The 23,948-nt window shown below is 49.7% G+C and overlaps 1 protein-coding gene across 2 annotated transcripts; it reads right to left on the bottom strand.

Moving 5' to 3' along the window:
* Window positions 1-4,019: 4,019 nt before the first annotated feature.
* MFNG (MFNG O-fucosylpeptide 3-beta-N-acetylglucosaminyltransferase) lies at window positions 4,020-22,400 on the bottom strand. Of its 2 annotated transcripts, none has more exons than XM_085569243.1 (8): window positions 21,550-22,400; window positions 16,895-16,943; window positions 16,304-16,406; window positions 16,063-16,216; window positions 14,938-15,023; window positions 13,517-13,682; window positions 12,896-12,981; window positions 4,020-12,101 (listed from the first exon to the last, which is right to left on the bottom strand). In XM_085569243.1, the coding sequence occupies exons 1-8, from the start codon at window positions 21,886-21,888 to the stop codon at window positions 12,032-12,034; spliced, it is 1,053 nt and encodes a 350-aa protein (XP_085425369.1). In that variant the 5' UTR covers window positions 21,889-22,400; the 3' UTR covers window positions 4,020-12,031. The 2 variants fall into 2 exon arrangements, with proteins under 2 accessions (XP_085425369.1, XP_021409684.3); XM_021554009.4 differs by having other exon boundaries at window positions 4,020-12,098; window positions 21,550-22,398.
* Window positions 22,401-23,948: the final 1,548 nt, after the last annotated feature.

A 23,948-nucleotide genomic window follows, 5' to 3' on the forward strand; every position in this document is an offset into this window, starting at 1 on the left:
ATCAGGGCTTGCCTCCATGGCCATTGCCACCTTATGCCATGAGCAGCAGTGCTGAAATGGCTCCTGTCTTCTCCATTCAGGGCGATGCTCTTATTTGCCAAAGGACCAGCCTTGACTGTTTCCCACCTGTCTGCAAGGTGTGGACGGCTGGGATGTGCCCAGAGCTGGCTTACCACAGTGACATCACCTGGATAGGCAGCTGGGAAAGGACTGGTGGCTTCTACTATTGAGCCTGAGGCGCCAAGGAGTGAAAGACAGCTGCCCTTTCACTCAGCTGCCCTGTGCCAGAGCCATGCCACTGCCTTGGCGGGGAAAACCCTGGGCTGTGTGTACTCCATCTCCCATCCACGTCTGCATCGGAGCGAGCTGATGGAGACAGACATGGGAGATTCCTGACTTCTCTCCCTTGCACCCTCCTCACTCATTTTCTCCTTGCGCCTCCCGCAGAGATGAAAACACGGCTTGCACGGCTGCTGCACTTATCACCATCGCCTCCTTCAGTCAGGGCAGAGCCCCGGGGGCCGGAGGCTTTGGGCCCGCTGCCAGCGCGGGCTCGGCCGGAGGGTGAGCGGCGGTACCGGAGTGCCCTCTGCCGGCCCCAGCCCCGCGCACCCCGGCAGCCCCGGAAGGATGGCTCCCGGCACTCTCTCTCCCTTCAGGCTTGGTGCCATTCAAATGGTTGACCCTGTGAAAGAGTCTCCACAGAGCTGGAGCAAAACATCCTGACCATTTACCTGTTCCAGGTGGTTGGGATCTTCTGTCACAATGGGATGTGCATGCATCTTATTCTCTTATTCCTCATGCCAAATTTTCCTGCAGAACTCCCCTAGATAACCCCCAGTGTTTTGACTGTGCCAACTTTCCACGGTGAAACTGGCAGGGAAGAATGGAATCCTTCTGCCTGGACCCAGGACACCTGGATTCAGAGCCACCCGTGGATTCCTGAGTTATCCTAAAAAAGCACCCAAGACTGAGTACACAGAGTGAGGCTCTGATGTCCCTGTGGATCAATGCTGGTTTACACCAGCAGAAAACATGTTGTCTCTAGGCTCTGAAACTAAAAGGGTGACATTGAGTTGCTCTCAAGAGTGAAGAAAAGGAGAGAGCAAGATGACAATCCAAGGAGCTCAGGTCCCTCTGTGGAGCTGGTCACCGGGTGCTTCAGCACATAAGCCATTCAAGCAGGGATCACACTGACCTGACAGATAAGAGGTGAGCTAATTAGCAGTGCTCTTCTCAGGCTCCTTCCAAGCTCAAGTGCTGCAGAAATGCTGAATACCAGGTCTAATTACTATTCAGGGCACTGTTTAGTTGGAAAGAGATCATGGAGACCGGTTATCCAGGGAGATGACTTGAGTTTAGGTCTGGGGGTGTGTTGAGGTACTTGAGGGCCTCTGAGAAAAAGATGCAGGGAGGTGCTGAACATGCCAGTATGAGCAGGCCTGACAGAGCAAAGAGGAGTCCCAGAGGAGCCCTGGAGGAGAACCCCTGAGGAGAAATTTCCTCCCACATATCATGGGTAGGCAGCTGAGCCCTGCATGCACTTCCATCAGGAACTGCCCTTTATAAATATTATAGAACAGTGACAGAAAAAAAAAGATAATATGCAGTGGGAGGAAGGTTTTTAAATTAAGGAAAAAAGGTGTCCTGCAGCCTCATCAAGGGGAACAGTGCTGCATCCTGCACTGGAAGAAAACATTCAAATTGCTTAGATATACAGTACATCTAAAGACTTCATCATGGGACTAACACAAAGTGTTGCTTCCTGCAATGGGACTGCTTGTGGTCTTGAAACACCATGCGTAGCAGCTCTCTGCCAGGGAGGGAGTGTGAGTGGATACCATTCTTCCCTGGCCTTCATTAGAGTAATGTAAAAAACAAACTGACAGCATCCAAGGTGAAGTAAAAACTTCCCTTTCCCTCGGCTTTTCATTAAGCAGTGCTGAAACCACTGCCCTCTCTCCCTGTCTGATAGTCATCTAAATGTCGAGCCACAGACAATAAGGAGCCAACCTCTGCTCCTATTAACCCAAAGTGCTGGAAGGATTGCAGCGCAGAAAAATTACTTTGCCTGGTAAAAAATGTAAATGTCACTTTGCAGAGGACAACTACAATTTGACAGAAAATCCACTGCCTCTTCCAAACACTTTGTGAGCACTTTTGGATGCCATGCCACAGCTTATTGAGCGAGCAAGGTGGAACACAACTGCTATTTTTCCAGACCCATCTACTCAATCTCCATCTGCAGTCCATTTATCTGTCACTGGATGGGCCTGTCACTGCCACAGGGGCTCCCATTTTAAAAAAGCATCACAAACAGTGAAAGGCAGCCAAGACCTCCTTCCTTTCTCCTCACCAGACAAATTCAGATCTGTAAGATATTGGCATGAATCCCATTCTCTATGATCCCCTGGCTAAATCCCAACCAAAGTGGTGTCAGACTGGGAGTTCCCTGGGCTCCTCTAAATGAAAATGATTTTCTGCAACTGAAATTGAGATCCCATTATCCCACGCTGGATCACTTCCAAGTAGCACAGAAGCCTTCAGCCTGTTTTCTCACCCACTAGGTACCAGCTCCTACCAAGTAAGTCAATACCCTCTCCTGTTGTCCTGCAGCAGTGCTGGGGAACAGCTTCAGGGACATCTCAGAGTTTGCAAAGCTCCCAAGAGGAAGAATGCTGTGATTATTCCTGTGCCATCGAAACTAGACTTTCAGGAGAAGAGCTGAGAGATAGAAATCCACACTGAAGTCCTGGAACAAGCCCTGACTACAAAGCTCTGCAGGCTTCTTTTCCACAATATCTCTATGGCCTTCTGCCCCATTCCCAGCCTGGTTGTTCTGTGTTGGCCCAGATCCTGTGAGAAACAAAAACCAGAATTCTTCTGAGATATAGGAAATGCTTTTTATCAGAGCCCTACCCAATCCATCCATTAGTCAGTGTCTCCTACTGTCTGCCAGACTGTTTTAATTCCTTTTCTGTGAACATTTCCTGCCTTCACCACACTGGAAGTTCCTCCTTAGGTCAGGTGGAAGGCACGGTGCAGTGTGTGAAATAGTTAACGCCCCTGCTGAGGATGCCAAGCTTCATCAGCTGTACCAGGGTTCCAAAAAAATAACACTCCAGGTATTTTGAACTCTAGGGCACAGAGGGCTCTCAGAGAAACTCATAACACTGTGGAAATAACCACAGAGAAACAACCAGGAGACCGAAACAGAAACAGAGGTATAAAAAGGAAAGCAGAAAAATGCACACATTTGAGGACAAGGAGAGCACAAAGAGCAATGTGGAGATGCAGAGCAGCAGAAAGCAAGAAGATAAAATTATATTCACAGAGACCTGGCTATAGGGAAATAAAAGGGGAGGGAGCCATATAGAGGGGAGAGCACAGATGCAAGGAAGGAGAATACAGGGCATGGAAGGGAAGCGGGGAACCAGACAGGGGGAAAGGGAGGGATCTGGAGAGATTGCCTGATGTCAAATCTGATAGAAAAGAGGATTTATCTGCAAAAATAACCCAGATCTAAGCCACAGCTTCAGAGCAGCTGCGCGCACAGCCACAGCACTATTTGCTCTTAAGCAAGAGAAAAAATGTGCTGGTGCAGGCTGCGAGGCAAAGCGGGGTCGCGCCGCACCAGGAGGCTGCCCACCCCAGGCTGCCCATCCCAGGCTGCCCATCAGCCCAGACCGAGACGAAGGGAAGGCAAAGAAAGACGAGGCAAGGCAGGGAAGGCAAGGGGGCAGGGGCGGCGGGCCCGTCCCTGTCCAGGGTGCTGACCGGAGCCTGCCGCCTCCAGAGCCGCTCTCCTCCTCCTGCCCCTTCCCGTCCCAGAGCGCTGGGGCCACGCTGGGGACGGCAGGCAGACAAAAGCACCGTGCTTCCCGGAGAGAGCTGAGCAGCGGGGAAAGAAACACACAGTCAGCTATAAATAAAATATATTTTCCCCATTCCTCTCTCCTGCCATAATTTTCAGCAGTGGGGCTGGGCTTTCTCAGGGCAGGGATGGATGACCAGCAGTAAAGTGTATGTGCATGGCCAGGGAAGGGAAGGAGCATTAAGGCACCTCTGGAGCTGCACTTCTGACCTGTCTGGAAAGGTCATTCTATGGATTGGACATCCCCTCCGTGAAGGACAGCCCTCTCTCCTTCTTGAACTAGCCTGTGCTGCCCTGGATGTGTCTGGGTGCCCTCTCTCTCTTTTGCTGCTGGATCCCAGGCTGTCAGAGATAGAGATGGGAGGATGAACTCACAGCTATCCCACCTGCCCCTGATCCATCCAGATTATATTGGATGGAATTGGCAGTCACAAAAGCGTGGTGTGTGTTGGGCCATGTTTGCCACCAGGGAGCTTTTGGTGGGAAGGTTTCACTCCATGGCCTTGATGCTTACAAAAGGCTTAGTCTTGAAAAGAGGTCTTAAAACTACGGTCCACCCACAGGTGGACAGCTGTTCTGTCCACACAGCAGCTTGAGCTGTGACTGTTGACTGCCAAGTCATTTCGAAAGATGAAAGGGCTGGAAGGGAGCTTGGCCTCCTCTGCCCTCAGCTCTAGGATGTGTCTCTGCCTCTTCCCAAACACATCCTGGCCTCACCAGGCCGTTTTTGTTCCAGAGAATTGCAAATCAGCTGCCCCACAGAGGAGAAATCAGTGCCCAGGACCCTGACAGAGCTGCTCAGTGGGTATCTACAAATGGTGTTGGCACAGCACTGCAGAACAAACCTGTCTTTTCAAAATCAACTAGGTATCAGTGCTTTACTATCAGAAACTGGGTTTTCAATTCCAGCACTGATAGTCTGGACAGAACAATGTGTTTTAAGAGTCAGTTGGACAAATCTGCTGGAAGGGGTATAAAGTGGCTGGCCCTGCTGCAGGATTAGATAACCTCCTGATAGCTGAATAACAGCACCTCTCTAACTCTCTGTGATTCAAATATGAGACCAAGCCAGAGTGCAGTTTCCAGTCACACAGATTGTTGTGCTACCAGACTAACAATATAAACACTGTTTTCCAACACTGAAATCTTGCTTATATGTCATGTGTAGCAGGAACTTGATATGGCACAAACATGATTCATGCCATGTCCAGGTAACAGCAAGCATGACTCTATAAGCACCTTTCTCCAGGCCACCATAAGAGGAAAAAATTACCTCCAGGGATGCAGATGCAGGGTATCAGCTTGGTCCCAAGTCTCCTGTCAACCAAGCAAATCAGAGAGCTTTTAATCAACTGGGCCCACATTACATGAAGACGTGCTGCCTGTCAGAAACCAGCCCCATCTTTTGGAATGACTGAAGCCTGGAAAATAAACCAGGAAGAATTAAAACAGAACAGCACAGTCCCAGGTTAGCTAGGATAAATTACCTGCCTTGTGGCATCTCCCCCAGCTCTGCTCTCCTTGGCTGTCCTGTGCCAAGCAGCTTGCTGACTGAGTAGCCATCCCTCTCTGGTGGGCCAGTGCCACATGTTTAAGTTGGAACATTATTCTCCAGTTCTAGGAAATTGGATTAAGGTTCAGACAATACTGACTGTTATTTACCTTTGATTAAAACCAGCCCTCCTCCCTCCCAGGCCAGAGAGACCAATGTTGCTGTTATTTACTCTGCTGCCAAACCTGGAGTTCAATCCCTGCCCTGCGGCACTCAATAAAAGTCAGAGCAGAGGTGGGGGTGTGTAGCAGGCAAGGCTGAGTGGGTGGAAGAGGAGTGATTATCCAGGCCACTATGTCCACTTTGCAGTCAGACTCTGGCTCAGCAAGGACTGGGGTGCTCATATTGCCTGCCTCTGTTGCTCATAGGGCTGAGGAATGCAGCCAGGGTGATCCCAAGCAAGCCCTGTTTGCCCCCATGCCTGCCTCTGGTCCTCTCCCCTCAACACACAGCTTCCACACAGCTTTCCTTTTTCTTTGTGCCCTTCTTTCTCTTCTCCTTCAGTCTCCCCTCTCTGCCATGACCTCCCTGCCTCCCCTTTCTGCCTTTTCCTCTCTTCTGCTCCCACTCCTTCCCTTCCTCTTCCTCCCAGTCCCCTTCTCAATCCTCTCATTCCCCTCCTTCCCTCTCCCCCACTCTCCAAGCCGCTATTCCAGGACAATAGAGCAGATGGCAGGCTGTTTGTTTTATATGTCCCTTTGGAAAATCAGCTCAGCTGTTGAATCTGCGACTTTTGCTAAAAACAGACACCGTCCAATACAGCTGAATGCCAGGGAGAAAGGAGAGGGTGTGGGGGGGCCTGCTCTCCCTGCCAGCTGCACCGAGACTCTGTCTGCCTGCACCCCACACCATGCCTCTGGGAAACAAGCCTGTCAGAGAGGCCAGAGAGGAGCTTCTCCCCTGCAGAAAAAACACCGTGGCAAGTAGAGAGCTTGGCCAGCTTCTACAGTCAGCCTCACTCCAGCCAAAACTGATGGTGATGTGGGAAAGGTGGGGTAGTGTGGAAGGGTCAGACTCTTGTCAGCACATTCATCCTGCTCGTTGCCCCAGCCTGCTGCTTCTCCCAGTGCTCAGGGAAGCTGAGTTACGTGGGGTATGCTCAGGCAGAAGATGTAGCACAGAGTAGAAGCTGATGCTCTCTGCCAACCCTATGCTCCTCCTATGCTACTGGGAGAGCCACGAGAGAGAAACCACCAGCAACAAGGTGGTTGGAGACGGGAAGAGTTCTTACCTTTTTCCTTCTGACTTTCCCCTTTTTTCTGAGCCCCTAAGCCCCATCAGACCACTATTCATTATTTGCCAGCACAGCCATGAAGAGGATGTGGAATTTTTATTCTGGTTCTTTCTCTTACCCAAACCACTTGCTTCATCCCTCACCTCTCATGTGCTTATACCACATGAGCTTATACCAAAAACCTTTCAGATCTTCATGGTATTTCAGGGTGGAAAGGAAACTTTTCTCCTGAACTCTGCCCCTCCCTGGCCCAAAAAGCACCTTCTTCTCCCTGCTTAGACATAACAATACTGCCTCATCGATCCTGTAAGCCCTCTCTTCCTTCCTCACTCTGTTTGTAAGTAATTCAGAGAAGGCACCCTGAACAGCACGAAGTGCAAGCTTGCCTTGGCTCAGAACCAGGGCTGTTGGATTCTTTGCCAGTGCAATTGCTGGGTATTTCATGGCATATCCTCCATCTGATACAACGTGGCCAAAGGCACCAGCTGCAGACTCCCTCTGTGCCCCACTTCTGGGTGTGGGATGGGGAAAGCAGGGTTTCAGAATAGCAGCATCTCTCCCCATCCAAATGCCTTGTTTCATCGCACTTCTTCTCCCTACACTGCTAAAATCAACACTGTCTTGTTTTCAAGCAGTGGCAGAAGGGTCAGGGCCAGCAAATCCTGTTTAATTTGTTCTTAAAGTTCACTATGGATCAGATGCAGCTCCCAACAAAACCAAGAGAGGCTTAACCGAGGCACAGTCAGCTGTAAAGTCTGAAGAGGCTCCTTAGCCTTGCAAAATCCTGGAAGGCAATTTAAACACAAGAGATAGGCAAGGAGCCCATTCTTGGGGTCTGTAATTAATCACTTACAGTTCAAATAGGGAGAGAGATAAGTTCCCTGCTTTCTTGGAGTTCAAGATGGATCAAACAGGAAGGGAAAAAAATCTCAGGCTGTCAAGGAACAGCCTTAAGAGGCAATGCCATCTGAGCTACTACAGCTCAGTTCTGCACTCCTTTAACCTCCCAGGTATTTATGCAGAAAGTCTACAGGAAAAATTCCTGCACCAGCTGGTGAGAACAGGCACAGTTACTTAATATTTATGATGCTGCTCTTCTTTCTGGCCTTGCTTATGTCTATGGCAACATTTGCATCCTCTTCCATGAAGAAGCCACATGATGAGCACTATTTGGCAGGGGAGAAAGTTCCAGTTAGTCTGAGATTCCATCTCCAACTGCTCACTAACTGCCAGCAGGTTCCTCGAGGAAAAACATAAGGATGGTCCATGCCTCCCTGTGACCATGCACTCACTGAATGGAGTAGTCACCCACCCTCCTTCAGCTTTGCATCCATCCCAGAAGTGTGTAGAGCCAGCTGTCAAGTCAGGTTTTTCAGAGACTGAAGACAAAAGAAATTTAACAAATTAATTAAAGGAGCTGCTGATCCCATTCTGGACTGTCTGAAAAGCCTGCATTGTAAGCAAGGGCAGAAGAAGTAAATTAAGAAGCTAAATCTGTTGTAAGCAAGTGACTGTAACACTGACAAAAAGCCACTGACTAATCTGGAGTGTTATTGAAAAAAATAAGAGGTTCAGGGCCAACCAAACTGGTCTCCCCTCTTCCAAGGTGGACTCTGTCTCACAGGCTGGCATCCTCAGTGGCACTGCGGAGCTCCAGGTGCCCTGATTACAAAAAAAAAATCCAGACCTGGGGGGCCAGGCAGCATCCCATTTCCTGCTCCTGCAAACAGCACTTTCAATGCACTGCTAAAACTCCCACACTCCTCCAAGGCCTTCCTTGGTGGTTTCTATCCTTCCAATCTCCTTTCTTCCTGTTCCTATTTCTCATCCTTTGACTTCTGTCTGACAAACTGCTCACCTTTTGAAGGCTGCTTCCTTAGCAAGAAGCCTGGGGAGAGAGCTGAAGGCTGCAGTCCAGGTACAAGTTGGGCAAATCCCACAGTGGCTCAGGAATCTGATTTTCTTTGGCAGCAGAGCTGTTAAGAGGAGTTGGCACCAGAGACAAAACCATTGTCTAGTGTTGCTATTCTTCTCTCTCCCCTTCAAGTCTTTAGCAACAACTGCATTTTCCCACCTATTTCAACTAACTTCTTTTCCCCTAAAGAAAGGATAGTCATTAGCATTTTTTTTGCACTGTCAAATAGGGCTTTTCTTATAAAAATTCTTCACGCTATGGGGAAAGTGAAGAAAAGATATTGTTAACATGAAAGCCTTACTTAATATTTTACATTTCAAATACTGTAACTGCTTTTTTTTTCCCCTCCTCCTTTTTCTGAATTTTCAGTATACAGTTGAAACATCATTAATAGTGTTGGTTGCTATGGTGTTGGGCAGGCAGAGGTGTTTGTACTTGAAACCTTGAACTACACTTAATGTTGTACAACAGCAGGGTCATGCCAACACCCTTGACTTTGACCTCATTTTTCCCAGTAAAATATAAAGACTCCATTCCTTTTTGTTCTTGGGAGAGGTTTGTTTTTTGTTATTTTTTTTTTCCCTGAAATGAAAAAAAGAAGTGTGAGCTACAGAAAGATAGAGATATTAAAAAAAAATAAAAAAAGAAAATACAAATTTAATAGACCCAGCAGAACCTTTCCAAAATCTTTGTTACATCAAGAGAAAGAGACTAAAAAAAGACAGCCCCCTGAAAAGTTTCACATGAGATTGTTTCTCATTTTCCCAAGCAGCTAAACATTTTAATAAACTAGGAAAATGAGACTGTAAAACCACAATATCTGACAGCAAACCCCAGGGGCAGGAACCATTCCTGAAACTAATTTTAACTCATGTTTTAACGTTGATCAGATTTCATGTGGTGAACGTCCCATTAAGCTGTCTCTCTGTTCTTAGAGAAAACCTGGTTTCTTTTGTCAACTCAGAAGCTATTTTCTTTCCAGCGTACTGTCGTCACAGGCATAGCAGGACTTTTCTGTCATGCATTTCTCTATGGCCCAAGAGATGCCCTGCCCCAGACATCTTCTCATCTGTTCTGTTTCCTTATGAGACAAAACATTTTCCACAAAAGTAGCACTTAACTGCTCCAGCAAAGAAACCCAGTCTTAAACGGGTCCCCATGCAGGCACTCAAGGATTGAACCCATTAAACATCTGATCTTCAGCCATGCAAAAGGCACCAGGTCAATTCAGACCAGCTGAAGCCAGGATCCAAAGCAAGCTTTCAGTTTCTCTGCTTTGCTTTTATAAACCCCAGGGAAGTGAAGCTGCTGTAGCAGTTTCCTCACATGAATCACATTTTGCTCTGAATGTCACCAGGACATCTACAGCCAGGACCAGCTTTTAAACTCAAAGTCTCTATTAGCATCATCCGAAAATCTGAATGGGGAAAAATTATATATCCAAGTGGTGTAGGTTTCTCTTGAAGACTCTCCTTCTCACAAAATTGTAATTCATCTTCTGGTTGCACCCAAACCACTGGTCCTGTGGGGCAGGACTTGTTGGTGCTGCATCCCTCTTCCAATAGCCGTGTCTCTGCTTTGTGCCACGTGGATTCTTGGCTGGCGCAGCCGTGTGAGCCAAGGGCTTTCCACAGCTCAAGGAATGGTCACTGGCATCAGCTCGCTCCTGTGCCTGCTCAGGACAAACTTCTACTTCAGAGGCCTGTTGTGCAACAGAAGAAAGCAAGGCTGTGTGCTGCTACACAAGCTGACTAAATGCCAGTATGACCAGGTTGGAAAACAGCTCTGCAGGCTCCTGACTTCTGTTTTTTCCAGAAATTAAAGTGCTCATTCCTTTCTAGATCCCCCTTCACAGAGGTGGAAGGTCTTTCTCACGCCTTTCCTTTGAATTCTCTGTGCACTGTGTAGGAGATGCTGGTGCTTGGGGGTGGAAGGAGGTGACAGAGTGGCCAGTTTTCAAAACAGCAAAGCCACAGTGACAGACGCCTTTGGCTCTTCCAGCCCACCAGCAGCAGGCTTAGTCACATCAGCAGCATCAAAACTGAGCAGCTCTTTAGAGAAAGGGCATTTGTCCTTTCATCTGGAGATTACAGGATCTCTCACAGATCCCAGCAGTCTGTTTTGAAATACTCTTTAAAGAAAAATACCTGTTTGTGGCACCACCTGCCATTTAAAACAGCCTCTCTGCCTTCCAGGTTTCCCTGCAAAACCTCCCCCAGCCACTTAACTGTTTGTACAAGGACAAAATGGTGCCAGAGTTCATTCCCCAGCAAGGACCATTGCCCAGCTTTCACACCAGGCACTGTATTGAGAGAAGGACCCATCATAAACATGCCAGAAAGACTGTAACCTCTATGGGTCCATTCCTTCCCCCTGTTATGCTCAGCAGGGAGAGCAGGAAGGCAAAAAGCTGCTATTGGCATCTGGAGGGAAGCCCTACAGAGATAAAAAGCTCTTTGCCTTGCTGTTTCCATTCCTTCATGACTTAATTTTTTTTTGTTGGGGACAGAAAAGATTGTAAAGCTGTAACCTCTAATCCGCTCCTGAGTGCTCCTTCTCCATCTCTTCCTTCCTCCTCTCTTTCAGCCAGCTCTAATCCTTTATGTCTCTTCTCACAGATAGGAGCTGGACTCTAATCTCAGCCGACAGGTTGGTAATTAGAGCAAGAGATTATCCTGACCCCACATCAAGAAGGTAAAAGGAGAGGAATAATGCAGCACCATACAAGATCAAACCTTCAACGTTCCATGCAGGAACCATCCCCATCTCACTCAGTTTCCCCCTGGCTCCTTTACTCCATGCCCTCTCTTTTGTCCCAACAGAGCAGGGGATTCCTGATTCTTTGTACTTCCTGCCCATCTCCCCTCTGTTGAGCAAGGACTCTGCTTTTCCAGGATTCATTCAGCCCAAAAATTGACACATTTTCCATTTCTACAGACTTTGACTATGCAGAAACTCAGCAGGTCTGTGGCTGCAAAGTGTGGGCAGTAGGGAAAACACCAATGTGGAGGAGGAGGCCCTGCTCAGAGAGTCTAGAGCCATGGCATGCTTCCACCAGGAGCTGGGCACCAGGTATGCACACACAGGGCCCTTCTAGTCCAGCAAGATGCAGCTAGGGCACAGAGCAGCAGCAGCAAGTCCTCATCTCTACCCAGATGCCCAGCAGTCACTATCCGATCCTTGATCTGCTCAGAAGGCATACAGCTCCCATCCTTTGCACATATTCCAGCTCAGATGAGAAGCTCATTCATGTATCCAGCCCATCTTATCCATCTTTGGATCAGACCTTGTCTCTTGTCCTGTGTCACCAGTATCGAGCGAGGAGCAAGAAAGCCATCACAGAGCACCAAGACCACCAGAGTGAAGGTGAAATTGGGAGCACCAAGCTTCTTCAATGTCCCACTCCCTACGGGTGAACAGGTGTCACCTGGATCCCCTGCAGCTGAGGCTCAGGCATCACCAGTCAGCAGCCTGCAGGCACCAGGAAGTGTCAGGATACAGGTGGCAGTGGAGGGATCGAAACCTGCTGGGGACAAAGCAAGGTAAGGTCAGAGGACAGTTTTTACACCAGCACACAGCTAGAAGATGGGAGGCCTCTCCCTCATGCCCCATTCCACATCAGGTGCCCACCCTGCACCACAGAGCTCAGGACTGGTTGTTCACTCCAAGACGTCTTCTCTCAGCAAAGCCTCCCTGAGATACCCAAATCCATTTGTAGCCCATGGAGCCCCAGCCCACAGCTCACCCTGATCACAGGCAGGGAGACAGGCACTGGTTCTGCTGATGCTCTTTTCATCACCTAGCTGCTTCCCACCCCCGCTATCTCCAGCCAGGATCTTCCTACTCATGCTCTGCAAATAACAACTTTAGGTTTGCTCACTCAAAGAGGAGAAGGTAAATCAAAGAACAGTTTTGTTTGCAGTCAGCCTGAAGTGAACCTTTTTCTTTTTTTCTTCAGTTTTCTCAGCAAAGCATAAAATGAAAAAACAAGCAGAATTTCCTTTCCTGAGTTTAAAAAGAACATTTCTGTTTCTGTCCCTGAGGTAAAAGGTTAGCTTGTTCAGTCTCAAAATGGGAAATAAACAGCAATACTTTCAGCATTGTCCAAATAAAATGTTTTAAATGCTTCATTTCTTCCTACTCACCAAAAAGGTTTGCAACATTTGTAAGTGTTCACAAATAGCTTAATGCTGGGGTGCCCCTCACCTAAGGTTCCTGTCTCTCCCTCTAGCCCTCCTGCACCCCACTGGGCTGCCTCCCTATCCCAGCTTGTTGTCTGAGGGCTCACACAGCAGCACCCAGAGCACTCATGCCCCATACCTTGAGGGATCCTCCTGGGCCGAGAAGGGACCGCTGAGCTCAATGACATTGAGCTTGTTCTCAAACACACCATAGCTGAGGGTGACCTACAAATTAGTGGTGAGAAAGGAGTAGAGAGAATGAGATGAGTTCAGGAGTAAGGAATTTGCTGTGGATGACAAAAATTCCCATTCTAGTTCTTTCTCTGCTGGCTTAGCAGAGAAAGCTAGCCAGCCTTCCACATCTCTCCTGTCTTCTTTCCCATGATGGTCCACCCTACTGGTCCTTTGCCCACTGGTCCTTTACAAGGCAGAGAGAGTGACATGTCAAAGGCCCTTTCCCAATCAATCATCATTTCTGCTTGTCCTTGTGCGACATTCTCCCAGGGATGCCCTCAATCCTCCCATCACTCCCCATACATGTGCTCCCCACCACTGATCCCAGGGCACTGTGACTGGCAACTGTGCTGCAGGCAACATCTGCTCCTTATTTCAAATAAGCATTTGTCAGGAAAGCCTCCCCAGAAGAGCACTTGATTGATTCAACGCTCATCAGTGCCATCAGCAGAACAATATGCCTGTAAGCTCCCCTCCACTTCTCCTTCCTCACACACCTCCCTCTTGCTTCCTTTCCCCTCCTTACCTGCTGCATGAGCTGAGAGGTGGGGATGAGCTGCAGGTTCTCCAGGTGGGAGTGGAAGAGCGAATTGGGAATCAGCTGCCCACCAACTTTGCACTCGATGATGTAACCCACGGTGCAGTCATCCGGCAGGCGGATGAGCTCAGAAGTGCTCACAAAGTTCCTGCCACTGGAAAAGAGTAGGGCTGCATGGGTTAGGAAAAGGGTAGGGGCAGATGTAGGCAGCCACCTGGGCTGGAGATATTACTGAAACCAGAGTAAATTCTGTAACTAGGCAAGAAATCCCTGAGTTCCACCTGCACATACTCGGGAACAGGCTTGCTCTTTCACCATTCCCAGCCATCCTGACCCCGATACATAATCCAAGGCCTTGGTAAGCTGATGTAGAGAGCTGACAGACTTCACTGAGTCACTTCTCCACGTGTTTGGTGAAGTGCACTGAGCCCCTGGGGGGGTCAGACAAGCCACAACAAGAGAAACAGTGGAAGCACATGGCCAGGTCCAGGAGGAAATAAAAACAGGACATGCAGCTTGGATAAGCCATCTACGGTAATGCAACACCACATACTTGGCCACCTTTTGGTGACAGGCTAAACCCAATTTTAAGCCTTCTGGAATTGGAATTATTTACATAATATAAAGTGTTGTCTACTACAACAGCCCCCAGCAAACTGAAATGTGTTTTAAGCACCTTAAAAACAGTAGTGGCAGACTTTATGCCAGGTTAAGCACTGTCTACCTGTGCCACTTTCACTTTACCCTAGATGACAGATCATCCTCCTGACTGGGTCTACCATAAAATACCTATCACGGGATTTGGCTACAGAAGCCACCTGGTGTGGATCAAATCTGTCCTTCTGGGTATGTTCAGATCTGGTTAAGGCTGGTTAAGGCACAGCCAATGCCTACCAGTGTACATGCCTGCAGTATAACCTAGGGCATCATCTTGTTCTAGGCAGGGATAACATGACCTTGGGACCTACCTTCGTTCTCCATGCATCAAGCTGAGGAAATGACAGTGGACACCTGAGAAGCCAAAGAGGGTTTTGGGTGAGGGAACAGAAAATTATCTCAGGAGGGACGTACGGAAAGCTGGAAAGAGGCAGATGAAGGGGAGATAAGAGTCACACAAAACTGAAAGGGATTGGAAGGAGTGTGGGGAGTAACCAAGCGCCTTAAGGAGAAGGGGAGAGAGGAGTACATCATCCTGTGACCATGTTTACTGATGTGCCTGCTCTTGCCAGTTTTCAACCAGTTGGCAGACCCGTCCACTACACCCCTCCTCCAGTCCCACATCTTGCAGACGGGCAGCATGTGGCACTCTACATGGCACCACATGCACAAATCCAGGTCTGATACTGCCAGGAATTAATGTGCAGCCATGTTGCTCATCCCTTCAAGGGCTCCCACACTGCCCAGCTCACCTGGCCCAGGGCACCATCTTCCTTGCCAGCCTGCGGCTGATGCAGAACCCAGCCCCTCCTGTGGCAAACCAGAAGCGCACGGATTTCTGGAGGGAAACACCAGAGACAATCAATGGCAGAGGCTCAGACCATACCACACTCCCAGAGGTGGGAATGCTGGAAACCCGGCTTTGATGTCAGGACAAACACAGCCCTGTTGTCACCCCAGACCCCTGACTGCTGCCCAGAGGAAGGACTTGCTAGCAGTACAACATGGATTTTCACTTCCTCATAACTGGAACAGCCAGTTGCTCCTGCTGGCAGCAACAGGTGAGATGCCTAGGGCAGGCTTTTGTCCTGTCAGACATATACCCAAAGTCAGAGCAGAAACGTGAAACTCTGCCCTTTGGATAATCAAATTTAGTCAACATCTACAGTCATGTTTAGACAAGATGGCAAGTTTTCAGCTGTTGTCACTGCTCTTGGGACCCATCTCTCCTTGCAATACTGTGCTGGTTTTGGCCGGGGTAGAGTTAACTTTTTGTCACAGTGGCTAGTGTGGGGTTGTGTTTTGGATTTGTGCTGAATACAGCATTGATGACATAGAGATGTTTTTGTTATTGCTAAGTAGGGTTTATACAACAGCCAAGGCCTTTTTTGCTCTCTTGCTGCCACACTGGTGAGGAAACTGGGGGTGTAAGGGAGGTTGTGAGGAGACACTGCCAGGTCTGGTGACCCCAGCTGACAAAAGGGATTTTCCAGATCATATGATACCATGCTTAGTGTATAAAGTGTGAGGAGAAGGAGGAAGGGGCGGGACATTTGGAGTGATGGTGTTTGTCCTCACCCTTACATGTGATGGGCCCCTGCTTTCCTGGAGGTGGCTGAACACCTGCCTGCCCATGGGAAGCAGTGATTTAATTCCTTGTTTTACTTTGCTTGTGTACCCAGGTTTTGCTTTCCCTGTCTTTATCTCAACCCACGAGTTTTCTACCTTTTGCCCTTTCGATTCTCTCCCCACTCCCTCTGGTGGGAGAGTGAGCGAGCAGCTGCATGGGGCTTGGCTGCTGGCTGGGGTTAAACCACAACAAATGTGAGCCAGAACACCAAAACAACCCACTGCTCCCACACCACCACAGGCTGTACCGTCTGGTTGTTTGGCAGTGTTTCTGAGGCCCAGATGGGTCGGTTCAGGCTGGGTTTGCCCAGGTAAACATCCCATGTCTCCGCGTAGGAGGACAAGAGCTTCAGGAGTGCCCGAGGGTTCAGATAGTTGTCATCATCCAAGTGGCAAAACCAGCTGGGGCAGACAGGAAGACACAAGAAGTTTGCAGTAAGGAGGGTGCCTCTTGCTCTCAGGGGTCCCCCCACAGCAGTCCTGCCTCACCTTAGGCCGCTGGCCAGGAAGGCGTCAAACTCCGCAGCCATCTTGCAGGACAGGGCCAGGTGGCTGTGCTCGGCAGAGCAGTTGGTGAAGATCACATGGCCACCTGCCAGAGGAGGGAAAACTCAGAGCCAGCCTACTTTGCACAGTCACAGAGAGGACATCTGGGCAGGAGGGAAGGGATTTGTTCACAGACAGTCTCCTCATGGCCCCCCAAAAGGCATCCAAGCCCATGGTGACATGGGTTCCACTCTTCCCCATACCAGGAGATGAAACACGGACAGAGCCAAGCAATTTGGCCAAGACTAGGACACCTGCCATCCACACTTCCACCCTGCCCACTGCCAACCACTATGCAGAGATTCTACCTATGGATGCTTTAATGCAGGCAGCACCCTGCCTCCAGTCAGCCACATGCCCCGGGGTAAGCCAACCACAGCAAATCATGGACCACCACCACAGGATTCAGCAAGAGGCGTGTTTAAATGGGCAGGGCTGTGCAGGACAGCCAGCCCTCACACCAGACCCCCTCTCAAGGCCAGGACAGTTCAGGGGCTGAAGGTAGAAAGGTGCTGTCATAGGACAGGTCATTACCCATTCTCCTTTTCAAGGCACCATCTTCTTCATCAGTGAAGATGTAGGTCTAGGGAAACAAGGAAGAGATTACTCTCAGGGATGGAGCTGGTGCTCTTCCTGGCTGCCCACTTCCTCCTCCCACAGCTAGACACATTTGACATGGTTACCCCACTCCATTGTCTGCTGCTGTACCCACTCTGAGACAGCAGATTAATAGAAGGATTGCTGTGCTCCCCCTTCCTGCAGGGCACAACCAGCAGCACTTGTGTGGCTTTATTTTCACATCCATCCCACTGCCTTGGGAAGAGGGGACCCATGACACTGAGTGAGGGGGCAAGGTAAACCTGGATTGGGTGTCAGTGGTAGAAAAATTAAAGCATTGTGGTAAAATGATGCTTGGTTTAAAAGAACATCTGCCTGTTTGTGAAGTGTGCACAGCCCCCTGAGACTTTCTGCCCCCTCCTCCTCCTCTTCCTCCACTCCCAGGCTTCTCTAATCCCCCTTGCTGCCATTATGTGGCATATCTCCCCCTCTTCAGAGCCAGGCGAGGATCAGGGCTGGTGGAAAAAAGCTTTCCTCAGGCAGAAAATGAGCTTTCATGAAATGAAAAAGCAGTCGCGAGCCATAAACAGTCTCCCCACCAGCTGCCCACAGGCTGGTTAAGCACAGCACCTGCACAGGCACAAAGGGAACCAGGCAGGCAGACAACAGCTCCAGGAGGCATCGCTGCTCCCAAAGGTTCTGGCAGGGAGACACGAGTCTCTACATCTCCCCACACCCACCCAGCATTTGGAAGATATATCCCTGTCTAGAGGACATAGCTGGAGAAATGTGTATGTGAAAATAAGGTAGTGCAGGACCCTCAAAGATACCTGGCTCAAGCAGAGACAGCAGGATGGTTTCCTGATCTCAGATGGATGAGCTACAGTGCTTGGGGAATGACCCTCCACGAGCTGAACTGCAGCAATGGAGCATGCACACATTCCTACCCTATCCCACCAGTAAAATCTCTCAGTTCAAACCACTTTCAAGGGGATCATGTGAAAAGCAGCAATTAGCCAAGTCTCAGGTAAGGGAACTGCTCTGGGTCAGGGGACCATATCATAACCTTCAGACAAGGCAGGGATTGTCAACAGCACGGGATTTCCCTTGCCAGGATGTCAGAGATAGAAATTTCCACTATGGCAAATATTTTCATCTTAAGCAAAACAAAATCTGAAGCCGTTGAAACTTTCTGACATTTTCAAAAAAAAAAAAAAAAAAACCCCAAGAAACATTGTTGCTGGAAATTACTTGCTTAGCTTACACATCCAAAATCAACTTGATAACACATCTCTAACAAGCACCACATTTAACTGACTTAAAATAGAAAAATGCATATTTTCCAAATTTTCTACGTGTAAAAATATTCTGAGGTTCCCAGTTTTCTCTTGATGCGAGATTTTTTTTTTTTTTGGAGACATCCAACATGTTCCTGTGGAACCCAAGGATGAAAGTACACTGTCACCACAGGCAACACCAGACTGTCCAAAATAACTGGGAAAAGAGAAATATGAGTGTGGGGACCAGGCAAGTCTGATTTTTCTGGCACTTTCAAACTCTGATCTCCATGGCACACCTGGCTCTGCTCAATAAGTGCAAAAGAAGATCACAATAGCAAATGCAGCTGCCTCCATCCTTGTCTTGTCATCCCTCACACACCTGAGGGTGGGAAACCTGGCACAGCAGCTGCTGCCAGAGATGAAGCACAGGAAGTATTCCTCCATTCTGGAGTGGAGAAGATGTCTGTGTAGGAAAGGATGTCTGCTGGACAGCAGTGCAAGCAGTGATATGGAGCCACTGAGTTAATCAGCTTTTTCTGGCAGCCCTTCATGAACATAAGAGCCCAGGCAATGGATAAATACTAGATTTTGAGACCTCCTCAACCCAAATTGGGGAAATAGCCTAGCAATAAAAAACTAGGAAAAGAGATAGAGATGTGGAACCTGACAATCCAGGGCCATGTTCATCGCCTAAGCTCCCAGGGTATCATTTATCTATGAAGAAATCCTCTCCAAAATGCAAACACATTAGCAGGATTACTGTTGTGTCCTGCACAGAGAACAGATTCAAAATCTGGGGTGCATTCACATCACTGAAAATCTGAAAGCCAGTTCAGGATGGGGTATTCAAAGGTTTCCTTCCAATTGGCTGTGTGTGTGGGCTTCTAAAAGGAGGGGAAGTGCTAGAAACAGTTCACATTACCAAACCACACCAGAAAGCTGGGCTTATCTCCATCAAAACTACTAGGGCAGGAATGTAAGTCACTCCAAGGTTCTGCCCAGCTAAACAATCATCAGAACCCATGCTCCTACTTAGATTAGGCTTTTGCTGAGGAAAAGGCCTTTCACTAAAATGGCTTTCACATCAATCTCCAGTGGGAAGTTTGTCATGGATCAGTTCTCAAGAGGCAGAGCATAGTCCAGCAGAGAGTGCCTATCTCACACTTCCCCACCTCTCACCAACTGCATGTCTTCAGATTAAACAGAGCAGTTTCAAGACAATCTCTCTCTATATATATATATTTTCTACCCCAACAGAGTCCAACGCAGAGGATTTTTAATTTGGCTCCCATACAGTCTGTCCTTGCCATCAAAACCACAGCTGTTCCTGCCTCCTGTTACAGTCACCTAAGCCTGACCTGGGAGGTCTGGGCTGCTTCCTCCAGGAGGAAATCATGCAGGTATCCAGCTCTGAAGCCAGGCTTGGCATCAGCAACACAGCCAGCTGTTAAAATTTTACTGCTGGTCACTGGTGGAGAAACACTCACTGACTTGGTCTCCAGCCATGATTAAGGGCAAATGAGATAGTAAGATGCTGGATCAGCCCTAGGAGAAGACAGCCTCTGCACATCAGGACTTCTGAGACCTGAATTTCTCTGTGGATGGCTCCTAAAGCCTATGTCTCTCAATAAGGACTCAATAACAGGAGGTCTGGTGCACTATTCCTGTCCCCACAACAATTAAATATCATTTGCAAATTGAAAGCTGTCTTTTTTTTGCTAAGTGAGGTTTTCTATATTGTCAAATTTCCAAAATTAGCCCTCTCCTGTAAACTTAAAAAATGCCTTAGGCAGGAATATATTTTTTTAAAAGTTTTTGACTTTCATGTACTTCTTTTTACCTCCCTTTCTGCTCCCATTCCCCTTCTCTCAAAGCCATTTTGTAAAAAAAAAAAGAAGAAAAATACAGAAAATTGAGGAGGGAGAAGGAAAATACTGAGCTTGCAACAAAAATTGATAACACTCAAAAAACTCTGTTTAAAAATGAGTAACACTCCCATTATACCCCTTCCTTCTTATTTTCCTGCTCAGTCTGTGTAGCTTTTCAGAGGCTGGCAGGAGCATGGAAAATTCAACACCTCTTCCAAGGTTTGGACATCACTTGCATTCCAGAGGGGATCAGATGAGCCTGGGGAGCTAATATCTAATTCCTATCATCAGCAGAAGGGCCAGGCACTGATTTGTCAAACAAAGAGAGGCAGGTGAGTTGCTCCGTAAAAACCCACTGGGAAGGCCCCACCAGCAATATCCTAATGCCAGTGCAGCCACGTGGTTGGGTTTGGTTTCTCCAAGGAGCTGCTGGGCTGGAACTGGCTGGAAAGGAGAAGTGCATCTGCAAGAGGAAGCAGGGCATCTCAGATGCTGAGAGGGACACACAGCCAGGAGAGGAAGCGTGCTCAAAATAGGACATGGCTTCCTGTGAAGACCGCAGCAGACCAGACAGTTGCAGCACCATGAAGTGGAAAACCACCCTTACCCAGAAAACCCTGCATGGCTTCAGGCACTCTCCTACCCAGCACCTCCGCCCCCGTCCCCCTCCCTCGCTGGGGCCTGAATTTGCCTTATAGGCACCCATCACACACAGGCAGAGGCAAAAAAAAACCACCCTTCAGGGCAGCCACAGGATTTCTTCTTTCTTGAGGAGCAGCTCTGTGAGGGAGGGAGAAAAGCACCGGAGCTCTGGGGAGTACTCCTGCCCACCAGTAAGCCAGCCTGCACAGCACCACTGACGTGGTGCCCTGCATCAGTTTCTCCAGCAGGAAGGAAACTCTCCAAACTGTTTTCGCAAAGGATGGAAACATTGGGGCCCCAGTTAAAAAAAAAAAAAAGAGTAAAAAATACACCCACACCACTTCAAGATCGTGCACGTGAAGGCATCTGCCCAAGAAGGGAAACTGTGGACTGTGCTGATGTGCTGGGGGGTGAACAGGGCTAACTACAGGAGGTCCTCCAGGAGCCTGCCTGCCTTTTCTTTTGCCCACTGCACTGCACCTTTCCAGGGCAATGGGTGCTCAGGCACAGTGTAGGCATCCTGACAAAGGGCTGGGAGAGCCTGTCAGCTCCAAACCCAACAAACTCAAGGCACTGGGAGAAATGGAAAGCCACCATTTCATACAGACACAGGATGGTCTCTGCATTCAGTCTGGTATGTCATCTTTCCTATGAAGCAGCTACTGGTAAAACATTTTGCTGGGTAGAATCTCCCTTTGAACGTGAAGTGAGAAATAGAGGAAATTAAGCAAAGTACTGAAGGGCAGTACATGCCCAGCCTCCCCTTCCTCTAGCTTGTCCTGACACCCCGTGCCTGCCCCATTACTAACACCTTCTCTCTAGCCAGAATCCACACACTCACCTGTTCGCTGGCCTGGGATATCCACGTGTCCAGGAGCAGCTCCATCCTGCTCTGGTGAAACCTCTTGGTTGTCTTCACAGCTATGAAAATGTCCCCCAGCGTCAGGCTTCCCTCGGTCCTGTACACCTCCGGAGGATGGAGTCTGAGGTCCTTCTGCCCCCTGCCACCAGCTCCCTCTGGGCTCCCTTCGCTCTGCTCCTCTGGCTCTTCCACCATCCCCTCCCCGACCCCTGGGTACTGAGCTGCTTCCCGAGCCCCACGGTGCCGCATGGAGAGGAGAGCCACACTGGCAAGGAAGACTGCGGCTCCAGAGACACCGCGCAGGAGCCGGCGGCCCATGGCTCCAAAGCGATCGTGCAGCCAGCGTCCTGCTGAACAAGGACCAACTCCGCCTGCGCCTCCACGCGACGCTGTCTGCTCCTCCCGAGGCCTCCGAAGGAGCAAGATAGTCAAGGACAAGGTCTGAACACAGGTGGTCAAGGAACAGGGTGGGCAAAGACCAGGAAGACAAAGAATCAGCCCAGCTGAAGGATGCCGCTGAAACAGGGGGGATTTTCACAGACTACGGAGAGCTCAATGCCCCAGCGAGGCAGGGGACACACGACTGGAAAACACTCCGAGGAGACGGCACGTGGCTGGCACAGCCTGCCAGGAGGACAGCGAGCATCCCTGCTCCCGACGGAGAGGCCGGGCGTCCCAGGCTGGGTGCTGAGGCGGCGGCAGAAGAGATGAGAGCCGTGAGGGGGACGTCTGGACGGCAGGCATCAGCAGACAGCAGCCCAGCGAGGAGAGGCGAGGCAGCGGGCCCGCCCCGCACCTGCTCCCTCGGCAGCCCGCTGCCGCCAGCCCCGGGCCCGCCCCCGGGCATGGGGCGGGGCGCCGCCGGGGCAGGAAGGATGGAGAAGGGGGCAGGCCGGAGTTGGACGCTGGGCTTGCCTCACCGGGGCATCCCCGCTCTGGGACACCTCCGAGGTGACACACGGCGGATCTGGGAGGTCAAACCTGTTGCTTGACCGATTCTCCCGCTTCTCTGTGGCAGCTTGGCCCGATCTCTGCAGCCCTGCTCACCCCGCTGCTCTGGAGGGAGGCGGGGATGGTGACGCTGATGTGGGCTCTGGTGGAGTTGAGGTGCGGGGTCCTGTGTTGTTCTTGCCAAGAACGATTTTTTTCCCAGGAATTCCCTCAGCCCCAGACTTTCCCTATGAATACAGGTCTGAGTTGCTGCCCCTGCCTTTCAATTCCAGCTTGCCTCCCAAAGCAGGATCATCTGTTCCCCACTGTCCCTCCTGCTGCCAACACCCGAGTCTCAAGCTAGGTTGTGACACCCATCTCCCCAAACCATGACTCTGCTCCGGAAGGTCTCTTTTCCTCTGCCTCCAGCCCTGTAACCCCCACACTCTGCCCCATGTCACATCCTCACCAGGATGTCCAAGGACATTTTGCTGCCCAGGAGGCTGCAGAACCCGTGACTCTCAAAGGAAGAGGTGCACCAGCAACCAAAGGCATGAGAAAGGGCATACTGCCTCCCTTCCAGTTGTAGAATCACAGAATATCTTGGGTTGAAGGAACTTTAAACATCATCCAGTTCCAAGCCCACAGCCATGGGCAGGGACACCTTCCAGCTTGTGACCAGCTTGTTCAGAGCCCCATCAAACCTGGCCTTGAACATTTCTGGAGGATCATGGGGTGGGGGCAGGGGGGTGCAGTGTCACTGCTGAGTTTATATCCCACCCAGGTCCTTGCCCCCTGTAGCAGGGCTGAGCTCAGCAATTTGTCCCTTGTGGCTTTCGTGCTGTCCAAGATGTAGCTTCCCTTTCTCTGGGAAAGGAAAGGCAATGTCCTCTCTTTTTGGAAAACCTCAGAGACCTGCAGGCACAGCAGCAAAGTGGCACCTCCAGCTCCTTCCTCACCCCCCAGCTTCACCACTGGTCACCCCTGAGCCACCTTCACTTCCAGCCCTCTGGGTGCCAGCAAGGGACAGGGATATCAAAGACCCACACAAGGACAGAGACCACCATGGAAGGGAAATTTTAGAGTCAGTACCAGAGATTGCTGCATGCTTTTGCTGGTTCAGTTAGATATGAGGTAGGTGACCATGCAGTCCCCTTCACACCACCTGCAGGCCACTTTACAGAGTAGACAGAGAGATCCAGAGAGACAACCAGCCCAGGAGAGGGGATGATATCCATGCCCCCATCTCAGCTTCCCTGTGCAGCAAGCGTGGGGACAGCAGGATGGTAGTGCTCTACATAAACTGCCGAAATCAGAGCGCCTCCTCAGGGAGCTACAAGCTGTGGGCATTCAATCTCAGCATACAAAAAAAAAAAATTAAAATAAAAAGTAATAAGTTGGGGCCCAGGAGAATTGGCAGGGGTGTGGAATGGCTCCATGTGGAAAAG

Source organism: Lonchura striata, chromosome 1A (assembly GCF_050655825.1).
Source record: "Lonchura striata isolate lonStrDom1 chromosome 1A, ASM5065582v1, whole genome shotgun sequence".
Taxonomy (NCBI): Eukaryota; Metazoa; Chordata; class Aves; order Passeriformes; family Estrildidae; genus Lonchura; species Lonchura striata.